The sequence below is a fragment of the Heteronotia binoei genome, chromosome 5 (genome assembly GCF_032191835.1).
Source record: "Heteronotia binoei isolate CCM8104 ecotype False Entrance Well chromosome 5, APGP_CSIRO_Hbin_v1, whole genome shotgun sequence".
Taxonomy (NCBI): Eukaryota; Metazoa; Chordata; class Lepidosauria; order Squamata; family Gekkonidae; genus Heteronotia; species Heteronotia binoei.
In genome coordinates, this window is record NC_083227.1 from 98545333 (window position 1) to 98559129 (window position 13797).

At 40.6% G+C, this 13797-nt stretch overlaps 1 protein-coding gene across 1 annotated transcript in view; it reads right to left on the reverse strand.

Annotated features, from left to right (window-relative positions):
* Positions 1–13797, reverse strand: part of SLC6A11 (solute carrier family 6 member 11) — a 188346-nt gene that overhangs the window by 37941 nt on the left and 136608 nt on the right. The window contains exons 8-9 of the mRNA XM_060239877.1: positions 7637–7740; positions 1995–2119 (exon numbers count right to left, since the gene is read on the reverse strand). Coding sequence (XP_060095860.1) covers positions 1995–2119; positions 7637–7740 — 229 coding nt within the window. The remainder of the gene's footprint in view (positions 1–1994; positions 2120–7636; positions 7741–13797) is intronic.

Sequence of the window (13797 nt, forward strand, 5' to 3'; positions counted from 1 at the left end):
ATGTACACCATTTCCCCATGAGCATTTATAATCATTTGCCATACTGACTTTTATGGAAAATGCCTATTCAGGAGTCTTGAGTTACTGATGTTATTACACAGAAGACAGAAGTTCCTTGAAAAGCAACTGTGTTCAACTGTTTGCAGTGTCCTTTAAGTGATTTTTACCTCAGAATATAGAGCTACACAGCTGAGCAATCCGAGAGAGGGGTGTGTTTCAACTGCCTGCAGTCGCCTTTAACTGACTTGCACCTCTAAACACAAAGCTCCACATCTGAACAATCAAGTGGCGGAGGTGGAAGCAGGAAGCAAGTGAAGATCACAGGAGCCTGTGGCCCCAGTGCCTAGGGGAGAGGTGAGGGGGGTGCTGAAAGCAAGGGGTTCCACTATCCCCAGCCAGTAATCCCATCTACAGCTCCCAGTTGAAATAACCGAGAGAAAGACAGTTTTTCAGCAAGTGGAATAAAACTGGCCACAACTTTATTGGTTACAGCTGTAGTATGCTTTGGCACAGCAAGGGGTACTGGATCCTGTTCATCAACTGACCCGCCTGCCAGTCGATGATCCCCTGGCTACCCCAGCCTGCCTGTTGGGGTAGCAGGAAACCTTAAGAAGAAAAGTTGCTGGGTTCCACAAGGGTGGTCACCTCAAAGTGGTCCCCTGCTGCCACCTGAGAGTGAGGGTAATTCCTGGCTGTGCGCCTAGGCTGGCCATTCCTCTTGACCCTCACACCAAGATCCCTTATGGGGATCCCCATACTCAGGAAAATGGGCATGCAGGCCAGCTTTCCTGAGAATGGATCTGGCCCCATATGTGTAACAAGTAGGATTTCTTCAGTCATATCCCATATGATGACCTGTGACAATCACAGCTGAACATTTTCACACACTGAAAAGGCATCCTTTCCCATTAGATGGCATTTTCAAGAACAGCTCAAAAGAGTGTCAGAACATTTGCAATTACCTTGTGGGTGAGGCAACTGTTCAGAAGGCACCTGTCTTGCCATATTACACTATAGTAATATAGCATGTCAAAACAGGGAATGAGGTAGTCAGTGAGGAAAGGCAGATGCCAATAAGCCAGGAGGCTGGGGAATGCTTCAGAGGCTAAGAGAACAAGGGATAAAGGGCAGGTGCCAAAAGGATAGGAGACCTTGTGCTGCTCAGCACTTGTCCCCACATGCACACTACTTGTTCCTCACCACTGCCACTTGACAGCTTGTTGATTAGGGACAAAGAAGGACTGTGGAAATGGACATTAGCCTCTTGTGGAAACCCTTGACTCCACCCTCTCAATGGAGCAGGTGAGGTTATGCTGTGGCAGTTGACCAGTCCTTTCATTTGCCAGCTGCAGCAAACCCCATCCCTTCTCCCCTTGATTCAATAGTCAGAGGGGGTACTGGAATGCACTTTGCAGAAAATAGCAAGCAAATTGGTTAGTGGCTGAGGCAACTGTGCAGAAGGTGTTTGTTTTGCTATGCTACACTGTGGTTATAATTGCAGTACAGTATGGAAAAACAGGAAACATCACTCTATTTTCCACAGCAATGGGATTCTTTCTCCCAAACATTCAGAGTTTCATTTTTTTATCATGAACATCTGTATGTTGCCAAGTCTGATTGCTGTCATATCACATTCATGATCATGTCATAAAGGAGAAGAAACCACAATGCTAAATGGAGTATCAGAGAAGGCAAGCACCGTAACTGCAAACAGCTACAAAAGGAAGGCAGTATATTTGGAATTTGTAGGGCATTTCTACACCTCTAAACCTATGCTTCCCAGCATGGGTTCCCAGCTTACGCTCCCTATGTAGTATTGTTATAACTCAGAAGTTCAAACTTTGTGATAATATATGTAGGTTCCAATATGTTCTTCAAAAATTAAAGGAACAGGGAAATCTAAAACTAAGGGATTTAGATTTTTGAAGGAACTGGCTCAAAAGAAAACCTCCAAAAGATATAATTTAATAACTAAGTATGTGTTTAGAACATACCTGACTCAGCAACTTCTGCTATTGGCACTCCCTGTTCATAAGCCATAAAGCCAAGGACAGAAAAGATCGCAAAACCAGCCACAAAACTTGTGCCACTGTTTAAACAACAGAGCATAATACAGTCTCTATGAAATAAAAAAAGAAATAATTATTTTTGTATCTGTACTAGTTTATTCCACATATAATATCAATTTATCTATTTCTCAACATAGTCCCATCTGTAGATATTTAGATACAGAGACTGAGGTCATTTTGCTCAGGCAAAACTCCAGATCTGCAGGGGGGGAAAATGAAATCTTAAAAAAAGAGGAACTTGAAGGTTGAATCCCTATGAAAATGATAAAAGGAGAACCCATATCTATATGAAACCGATGTCCTCAATGGTTATCACTAAATAACCACAAAACATTGAAGCATCAGGGACCTCTCTAGAGCAGTTTTTACCTTTTAGGGAGGACTCACATCTGCTTTTTAATGACAGAACCCAATGCTTGAAACCCGGCAATACCATTGTGGTTGCCAAGCAACCTGCACAATGGCCACTGTAGAGGGCATTTTTTTAAAGCTATAGGCACTGATTCTATTATCTTATGAATGGAGTTAACCTCCTAATGGTGGTTTTAAAAAAAGATTTCAGATGTTTCTGCAAACCTGGAGTTTTTTTCAGGGTTTTTTTGTATTTTTGTGTGTGTGTGTGTGTGTGTGTGTGTTCATTCCTATGCCTGAAGTCATAGCATGTGTGTTCATTCCTATGCCTGAAGTCATAGCATCTTCTGGCGACCCCTACTGGGGCATGGAGGATGTTCAGAGAAGTGGCTTGATACAGCCTGCCTCTACCTAGTGGTCCTGATATTCCAAGGAGGAGGAGATTGGATTTATACCCTGCCCTTCATTTGCAGTCTCAGAGCGGCTTACAAACTCCTTTCCCTGCCTCTCCCCACAACAGACATCCTGTGAAGTAGGAGGGGCTGAGAGAGCTCTGACAGAAACTGCTCTTGAGAGAACAGCTCTGACAGAGTTATAATTGACCAAAGGTCACTCCAGCAGTTGCATGTGGTGAAGTGGAGGGTCTCCCACCCAAGTACTTGCCAGTGTTGGCCCTGCTTAGCTTCCAAAATCTGATGAGATTGGGCTTGTCTGGGTTATACAGGTTAGGGCAAACTTTTTTCAGGTTTGTAAAAAAGATATCTCTTATCTGTCCATGCTGCTAATCTCCATATTCAAATATTCACAGATTTGGCCCTGTTGAGAATTACATTCAGGAGCATAAGAGAGGCATTCCCTTTGCGGGAGAGATGGTGGCTCAGTGATAGAGCATCTGCTTGGTAAACAGAAGGTCTCAGGTTCAATCCCTGGCATCTCCAACTAAAAAGGGTCCAGGCAAGTAGGCATGAAAAACCTCAGCTTGAGACCCTAGAAAGCTGCTGCCAGTATGAGTAGACAATACTGACTTTGATCGACCGAGGGTCTGATTCAGTATAAGGCAGCTTCATATGTTCATAATGTATACAACCAGCTAAAATGACGTGTTCTAGTGACACTCTTCACATAACAGGCCTGACAGGGTGGTTGATTTGAGAAACAAGATGGATAATGTGCCTTGCTTTAAGAACAAAAAATCCTAGTGACACCACTACATAAGTATTCATAAATATTTTGATTATTAGAAAATTGTCCATGTGGAGAGAGATATTTTTATTTCCTCCCTCAAAAAGTAACTCCAAAGCCATACTGCATTGCATACTGAATTCAAGAAACCTTGAATATTTTAAAGAAAAAGGCAGAGAAAATGAATAATATGTAGATAGGTCCCAGAAATGAGTAAATGTGGCGCTATATTACTGCATTATATCCATCTTCCTTGAACATTAAATTAACACAAGCTGTATGAAAAACACTGCACAGATTTAAAAAAAATGGAAAAAAATGTTACACTCATTATACTTCAACTGGTGAAAGAACTCATATAGGGAGAAATTAATTGGGCCACAATATGGATTGATAATCAATGTACCTTGCACCTGCCCCCACCCTGATCTGGTGTGAGGGCCTTTTTCCAAGAACCTAGCCCAAAGCAAGTGGTGCTGGCATGGGTAAAAAGCTGCATGGGTATAGAACTGCATTCCTTTATAATCCATTCTATACACAGGATCATATATGCTACCTTCTCAAGCAGTTTAAAAGTGCAGCATGTATTTTGGGGGTATATGCTAAATGAACCTTCATGTTGCCAATTCTTTTATAAGTTTCATGCATTTAATGAGTTCTGGTTTCAAGCACCTAATTAACTTTTTAGAAACTGGCCAAGACTTCCCAATTACAATATTCCATTCACACACTAATTTGGGTTGTAAAAAGTCCTTTAGTTTGTTGGCTGGCATAATGGATTTTAATAGGTTTTTATTTTTTATGCTATATTCCAAACATAATCTGATTATAATGGAAATACTTGTTGGTTTCCTGTACTTTAACATTTTTCACATACTTGCATAAGTTTTGCTATATTGTGGATACAAAGGAACAGCTTAGTAGGTATGTGTATGTTTTATCTTTGAAAATTTTGAATCTGCAGAAAAAGAAAAAAGTATAACATTTTCAATAAGAAAATTAAAATGTATGGATGTGGAGCAGTGCTTCTCTGTAAGGCACTGGTGCTGATCTGTAAAACTCTAAATTAAGGATGGGCACAAACCTGGAAAATGGTGGTTTGTGTTGGTTCATGGTTTGTTTGATGCATGAAGCATGAACTTAAACAAAGTTTTCCATTTTCCAAACTGGTTCATGGTTTGTTTCATTCATTTGGCATCCGAATGGCCCTCCAGTGGGCTAAAGATGCCAAACTCATAGCAACCTCTTCAGCTGACTCTCTACCTGCTCTCCAAGTCCAAAGAGAACTGGATTTAGGGAGGCCAAGTTACAGCCTCCCAAATAAAAGCTAATAATAAAACATTCAAAACAAAAGAAAAATTAGAAAAGAACTCTCCCCCGCCCCCTGCACATAGTAATGACAAGGAGAGGCTCTGTGTGTGTGTGTGTGTGGCTCAGGACTACAGCACAGCAAGCTTTCTTTTTGAGAAAATAAAAGCTACAGCAAAGCAAAGCAAATAAATAAGGAGGTATACCCATTGCTGATGCATGGGAGTAGGCAAGGTAGACAGCTGCCTGGGGTGCCACATCATTTACAGGGAGCCAGCAGGTGCCCCATTTCCCCACCCTGCTGCTCTCAGCTTCCCGGGTTGCAGACCCGGGAAACTGAGAGCTGCAGAACAGCGTGTCAGCATGTGGTCTCTTCTGAGCCTGGCTTTCTCTCAGCCTAAGAAGGCTGAGTCTTGAGTGCCACCAAGAGCACAGGCGCAGTTTGCCTGCAGTCCCCACTCTCAGCCTTCTTGGGTCTGCCTGAGAAGCCTGAGAGCAGGGGCTATAGGTGGGGTGCATCTCCAACAGGGCACTGTGTGGCTCTGCCAGTCTGCCTTGCCCTCCTGCAACCTGCCTCCCCATGGGTGGGGGGCGGCTGAGCAGGTGCAGGTGGGGGTGTGTGGGGCAGGTGCCGGCCTGGGAACACCTTCCAAGCCAGGAGAGGTGTTTAGAAAACTGTCCCACAGGGTGAAAAGACTCCCACTCCAAAGCCTCCCCAGCAGCAAGCAAGTCTCTCTAACTAACTCTATGTCTAACTAACACCATCCTCTTCCTGCTTCAGTGATGGCAACTGACTCAGGGTGTGACAAATACAGGGCTTTTTTGGAGCAGGAATGCACAGGAACACAGTTCTGGCTGGCTTGGTGGCAGGGGTGTGTGGCCTAATATGCAAATGAGTTCCTGCTGGCTTTTGCTACAAACAAAGCCCTGGACATATATAAAAATCTGCTCCCATGGAGCAGAATAGGAGCTCTGTAGTTGGCTCCCAGAGCTGCCAATCAAGCTATGGGCAACTGCTATGGGTGTTTCTAGGGCTCTCCCCCAACGTTGCATAGGAATTGCTTAAATTAGCACCAGACTGAACTGCAGAAAAAACTGTAAAAACAAGCCACCCGAACCACTACAAAAAGGTGGTTTATTTTTGAGTTTGTAACAACATGATCAAACACACTGGTTTGTGCTTGAACCATGAACTGGCCTTGTTTTTTGGTTGGTTTGTGCCCATTCCTACTCTATATGGTTTGGTACCAACATACCTGAATGACTGCCCGCTGCATTATAAATCTACCCAAAGGTCATCCTTTGAAGCCCTGCTATGAGTGCCCCTGTCTTTTGAGGTTAGGCAGACTGCAACTCAGAAAAGGGCCTCCTTGGCCAAGGCACCAAAACTCTTAAACTCTCTCCCTCGATAGATTTGTCTGTCCTGTTCTTCTACCATCTTCTGCCAGTGGGTAAAGACTTTTTGTTTTGTTTGGTATTCCCTTAGTGATCCCTCCTTGCGTTCCAATATTCTTAATTGTTTTTATGTCTACTGTGTATTTTTGCTCTGGTTTTGTTTTAATTATTTTTGCTTGGGTTTGATGGTTTTAAAATGTGATTTTACTGTGTATGTTTTAATTTTTTAGCTGCCTTGGAAGCCCTTGTGAGAACAGAAAGGCAGGAGATGAATGTTGTAGAGTAAAATTATATAACAAATTAACTAAGGCTCTTTACTCATAAATAGTCTCAGGCCACTGTATCCCAGAATCAGTAATTCAGGTTAATTACTTCAATCTGCAAAACATTAGTTTTAAGGAAAAAAATACAGAAGCTTGTTTAGAATAGTGAATAAGAGAGGGAAGTAGTGGAATGTACACTGTCAGTTTTAGAACCAAAGAGGAAAAGCATTAGAGTTTACACTAGAGGGAGCCAATTGTCTGCTTTCAAATAGCTCTTGAGATTTCAACAATGTTTTTAAAAACAGGTTTTAACACTGTTGAATTATTTGATTGTTTTTGCACAAAAATTCAGTTCTCTAGGAAAAGAGAAATGCATTTTTGTGTAACAAGTAAGCTTTCTGTAATGTAAGGAACAATCATGTTAGTGGGAGATGAAGTGTTTATTACCATTTTTCACCTTTATATCAGTTTTGATTTATTTTATGTCCTATGATAAGTATTACACACTGCTTGAGTAGCAGCTGATATATAACATTAAATACTAGAGTGTATATCAAGGAACATGATTAGTGGAAAGCCTGTGGAAGAAGAATATAAAATAGAGGGGGGATTCCAGGCTAGACTCTGCAATAAAGCCTCAAATAAACACAGGGCTTGGAGGAGACGGCACCATAGAAATATAATCTCTGAATGAGATAATAAACAGAATTGACAAAAAAGAAGATGCAGCATGCCCTCAGAATAACTGTTCCTTACATTATTTATAAGCTATGAAGTATGCACCTTATAGAAATTAATTCCTGCATGTTTACAATATGCCAGAAACATTTTCTATCTCTTAACACATACAGTTTATAACTTTCCAATAATAAATGCTGAACAAATCCAATCATGTAAGGCCTTAATCCTTTGTATTTATTTGTCAAGACCAGTATGTGTCAATTTGCACTTATTGCGTTTATATGTAATTTCATTAAAATCAATATGGGTATTAAAATTATGCATGTTGATAAAAATCTGTTGCAAGACTAGAACTGGAACAGAATTTTTAAAAGATTTGTACATTACCTATAGCAGTTGTTGTTATAGTTGTTGTAGCTGCCTAAGGCTGTTAAACAACCCAGGCAAATGGCATAAGAGAAAAATATCTGTGTTCCAGCATCCACCCAGACCTACAAACATAAAATATTGAAATAATTAAACCAGAATAGCAACAAGATTTACTTTAGAAAACCACATGAGGAACATTCATAGACATTTCATGACAGAGCTTCTGTCAAAAGCAGAACTGATTTTTTTCTTTATTAAATCATTGGTATTATTATTTATTAGCTTTAATAGTTGCTCAGGCCAGGGTGTCTATTTTGGAGTGTCAGTGCTTTTGTGGGATCCATTAATTTCTCAAAAAAATTATCCATTTACAAAGTTTTCCGCAATAGCGTTGTTATTAGATTATCATGCACAGCCATATTATTTATATTATTTACAGCAAAAGCTTAACAATTCCATAGGTAGTTAACAACATCCATAAAAAATAAAAACAATATTAGAAATATAGCATCAGTATAAAATAAACACCATACCTTCAAAGCTAAGTGGCAGCTTCACTTAATTTTTTTAAAAAACTAACAGCAACATAAATCTTATCCAGTAACATAAAATACATGTGTCACAAACACCTCTTTCAATAGACTGTGAGCTCTCAGCATGAATGTATCTCTCACAAGGTTGCCAGGTCTTACCTGCTCACCAACAGGGGGGTGGGGTGGAGTGAGAGGGATGCTTCCCCAACATGACATCATGCAGAAGTGACATCATCACATTGGTGATGTTGTTCGGAAACCTGCAGGACTGCTGCTCCCCATATCAGTCCTGAAGAGCTCTATGCTGCTCTGACCAATGTCTTCTGGTGGTCCCTGGCCCACAGAGCATCTATTTAGCCTCAACCCTGGTGGAACACACTTCCATTTGAGATCAGGATTCTGTGGGATTTATTATAATTCTACAAGGCCTGTAAAACAGAGCTGTTCCATTAGGCGTTTGCCTGAGGTGATTGATGCCCGAATCATAGAGTTGGAAGGTACCTCAAGGGTCATCTAGTCCAACCCCCTGCACAATGCAGGAAACTCACAAACACCTCCCCCTATATTCACAGGATCTTCATCGCTGTCAGATGGCCATCTAGCCCCTGCTTAAAAACCTCCAAGGAAGGACAGCCCACCACCTCCCAAGGAAGCCTATTCCACTGAGGAATCACTCAGGAAGTTCTTCCTAATGTTGAGCCGGAAACTCTTTTGATTTAATTTCAACCCACTGGTTCTGGTCCTACCTTCCGGGGCCACAGAAAACAATTCCACACCATCCTCTAGATGACAACCCTTCAAGTACTTGAAGATGGTGATCATATTACCTCTCAGCAGCCTCGTCTCCAGGCTAAACATCCCCAGCTCCTTCAGTCTTTCCTCATAGGACTTGGTCTCCAGACCCCTCACCATCTTTGTTGCCCTCCTCCGGGCCTGTTCCAGCTTGTCTATATCTTTCTTAAAATATGGTGCCCAAAACTGAACACAATACTCCAGGTGAGGTCTTACCAAAGCAGAGTAAAGCGATACCATCACATCACATGATCTGGACACTATACTTGGCATTTGCCTTTTTAGTCACTGCATCACACTGTTGACTCATGTTCAGCGTATTATCCACTAAGACTCCTAGATTCTTTTCACACTACTGCTAAGACAAGTCTCCCCCATCCTATAACCATCCATTGGATTTTTCCTGCCTAAATGCAGAACTTTACATTTATCACTGTTAAAATTCATTTTATTGATTTTAGCCCAGTTTTCCAGCCTGTCAAGGTCATCCTGTATCCTGTTTCTGTCTTCTTTTGTGTTTGCAACCCATCCCAATTTAGTATCATCTGCAAATTTAATAAGCATTCCCTCTATTCCCTAATCCAAATAATTGATAAAGACGTTGAACAAAAGGTCCCAGGACAGATCCTTGAGGCACTCCACTTGTCACTCCTCTCCAAGAGGATGAAGAACCATTCACAAGCACTGTAATGGTAAAAGGATCCAAACCACATTTTACAAACTTGTCAACAAAGTTACTATGTGGAACCTTATCAAAAGCCTTACTGAAATCAAGATAAAGGATGTCTAGAGCATTCCCCTGATCCAGCAAGGCAGTCACTTTCTTAGGTTAGTCTGACATGACTTGTTCTTGAGAAAATCATGCTGGCTCTTAGTAATCACATCCATTCTTTCTAAATGTTCCAGGACTGACTGTTTGATGATTTGTTCTAAATCTTTTCCAGGTATAGACATCAAGCTGACAGGTCGGTAGTTATCCAGATCATCTTTTTTCCCCTTCTTGAGGATGGGGACAACATTCGCCCACCTCCAGTCTTCTGGCACCTCTCCTTTTCTCCAAGAATTCTCAAAAATAATAGCCAGAGGCTCAGAAATTACATCCGCAAGCTCTTTTAGAACCCTTGGATGCAATTCATCTGGCCTTGAAGACTTCATTTCATTTAAAGAAACTAGGTTTTTATGTACTACCCCATGCTGATCCTAGGTTGGAACTTCATACCTTCCTTATATGTTGTTTTTGCCATAATGAGCACTGTTTCCCTCAGAAGACAAAACTGAGGAAAAGTAGGAATTGAGCAGTTCCGCCCTCTCTTCATTACCTGTTACAATTTAACTTTCCTGCCTTCGCAATTGGCCTACCATGTTCTTGCTCTTTTTCTTACTCTGAACATAAGAAAATGACCCTTTTTTGTTGTTTTTAGCATCCTTGGCCAGCTTAAACTCATACTGAGCTTTAGCTTTCCTAACTTTTCCCCTACAAGCACTGGTGATTTGTTTATATTCATCCTTGGTTATAAGACCCTCTTTCCAATTCCAAAAGGAGACTTTTTTATTTCTCAAGTCTTTAGAGAGCTGTTGATGGAGCCACTTTGGCTTCTTTAGGCTTTTTCCATTTTTTCTTCTCATAGGAATCGTCTGTGATTGCACTTTCAGTACTTCGCTTTTAAGAAACTCCCACCCCTCCAGAACTCCCTTCCTCCTAAGTATTTCTGACCATGGGATTTTACCCAGCATAGTTCTAAGTTTATCAAAGTTTGCATTTCTGAAGTCCAACCTATAAGTTTGATTATATATAGCTTTTCCCTTCCCTAAGACTGTAAATTCCAAAATCACATGATCACTACTGCCCAGGGTGCCCACTATTTCCACTTCTCCAATCAATTCTTCCTTGTTGGTGAGAATCAAATCCAAGATAGCAGATCCCCTTGATTCCTTCTTCACTTTCTGGAAAAGGAAGTTGTCAGCAAGACAAGTCAGGAATCTGTTTGACTTTTCATTTTTAGCAGAGTTGGACTTCCAACAGATGTCTGGGTAACTGAAATCTCCCATGATCACTGTATCCCTTCTCTTGGAGAACTTTGCAATCTGCTGTAGAAGTATCTCATCCAAGTCCTCTGCCTGACTTGGTGGTCTATAGCAGACACCCACAATAACATCACTGTTATTTCTTACTCCTTTTATTTTTACCCAGAGACTCTCAACTGAGCTGCCATGCTCAGATTCACATATTTCCGCACATGTATATACCTCCTTCACATATACTGCTATGCCTCCGCCCTTTCTCATTTGCCTGTCCCTTTTAAATAAGTTGTACCCCTGAATCCTAATATTCCAGTTGTGAGTGTCATCCCACCAAGTTTCAGTAGGGTCTATTATGTCATAGTCTCCTTCCTTTATTAGGACTTCCAGTTCCTCCTGTTTGTTTCCCATACTCTGTGCATTAGTGTAGAGACATCGGAATCCACGTTTTATGCATCCCGAAGGTTTAGTTTCCATACAAGCCTGCAAGTTAACATTACCTAGTGTATGCGCCACTCTTTGCATATGTGTCACTCATTCTGGTCTCCCCTGTCTATAGCCCATCCCAGTGCCTCTGCTGTCTTCTGATATTATTTGTATGCTGGAGTCTTTGGTGTTACTTATTTTTATCCAACATGAGGTGGGGGAGGAGAGAGGGTTTGCTATTAATCATTGATACTATTGTTTTATCTTATGATGTAAGCTGCCCTGAGTCCATTTTAGGGTAGGCAGGGGTATAAATTGAATAAATGAAATGAAATGCAATGCTCTCATATTTTGGACAATACCTGAACATTGCTGCACAATGTCCCCAGCATGATGATGTCATACAAAAATGATGTCATCATGCTGGGGACATCGTGCTGGATCATGCCTGTTGGGGGTGGGGCTTTTCCCTGCTGGCCAGCTGGCCAGTGGTGTGTAGGAGAAGAAGAAGAAAACCGTAGATTTATACCCCGCTCTTCTCTCTGAATCAGAGTCTCAGAGCAGCTTACAATCTCTTTTATCTTCTTCCCCCACAACAGACAACCTGTGAGGTAGGTGTGCTGAGAGTGCTCTCACAGAAGCTGCCCTTTCAAGGACAGCTCTGTGATAGCTATGGCTGACCCAAGGCCATTCCAGCAGCTGCAAGTGGAGGAGTGGGGAATTAAACCCAGTTCTCCCAGATAGAGTCCATGACTTAACCACTACACCAAACCGGCTCACATAATCAGGGATCCCATGCTCCCACCTGGGGGCTGGTAACCCTACTCTCACATAATGAGTGCAAAGTCAGTTGAATAAATCATGTATAATGATTACTTCTGAGCATCAGTGAATTTTGAAAAATGCAATATAAGAGCTATGTCATAATCAAGAAATCATGAATCTAATCCTGCAAATCCCTAGCCAGAAACCCTTGCAGGCTATTGGCAAACACTATTTTTAACCTACAATGCCTCTCTGAGTAGGGTTATACTCTTCTAAGTTCACTGAAGTTGATAGAAGGATGCAACTCTTCTTAGGATAGCACAGTAAGTGAAATTTCAAAAGCAGTTTGTTATGGCAAAGCAATGAGCCATTAAAAGAAGGAAAAAAATCCCACTTAGAGCAATACAAACCACCTGCTCGAGACTAAATAGTTCTTTCGGTATCAGCTGGTAGAATATCATTCCCATTTAGCAATGTTTTCTGTTTGTAAAAGCTAATTAAGAGCAAGGTTTTGTAACGTAACATTTAGATCAGGATAGAAATTATTATAAAAAAAAATTATTGACACACATAAAAAACCAACAACAAAACAACGACACAGACAAAACTAACAACTAACATCTAAAGGAACATAAGAATCAATACTGATACATATATCCTATTCCATCAAGTCAATTCCCAAGTGCATTGCCCATTCATACATTGGTTTCCAGGTTTTTCTGCATTCTTCTAAGTTCCCTTCTCTCAGTTTTACAGTTAACAAGTCCATTTCCGCTGCTTCAAGCAGCTTTTGCATAAATTCCTCTTTATCAAGTATTTGTGGAGTTTTCTAATACCTAGCAAATAGAATTCTGGCTACAGTTACTATGTGAAGTAAGAGCTTTTTTTCTGTTTTAGAGAGCGGTATTTTACATACATTTAATAAATACAATTCCGGAGTATGATGGATCCTTATTTTTAACATTTTCTGGCTCCATAAATATATTTGGGCCCAATATTTCTTAGCAAACTCGCATTGCCGCCACATATGGTATAGAGAACCTTTAACCTTTTTGCATTTCCAACACTGGTTGGTGACATTATAATAGGGTTTAGATAACCTCTCTGGCGTGAGGTACCAACGATATATCATTTTATACAAATTCTCTTTAAATAAAGAAGATTTTGTTAATTTTAAATTTTCCCACCAGATTTTTTCCCATTCAACCAAATCAATATTATATCCAATATCTTGTATCCACCTTTTCCAGCTTTTCTTAAGAATCTCATCTTGCATCTTAAATTCCAATAACCAACTATAGATTCTAGATATAAGTTTCCGATCTGTCTCAAAAATTATAGAATCAAATTCATTCAGTTTTTTGTAAAACCTACTTCTTTATCAGATTTAAATCTTGATTTAATTTGTAATTTGTTCCACCAGTCTAATTTAGGGTTTCCATCCAAATTCAGGTCATTCTTATTATCCAATAAACATTCATAAGAACAATTATCTTCCCAACAGAATAGGTTTGGGTGGATAGAAGCTTCTAGCGGGGAAAGCCAGACAGGAGTATATTTATACACTTATTTTCATTTACGACCATATTTTATATATGGACTTTCTTATGTCATGTCTAAAAAAGATACTATTTTTCGAAGGAG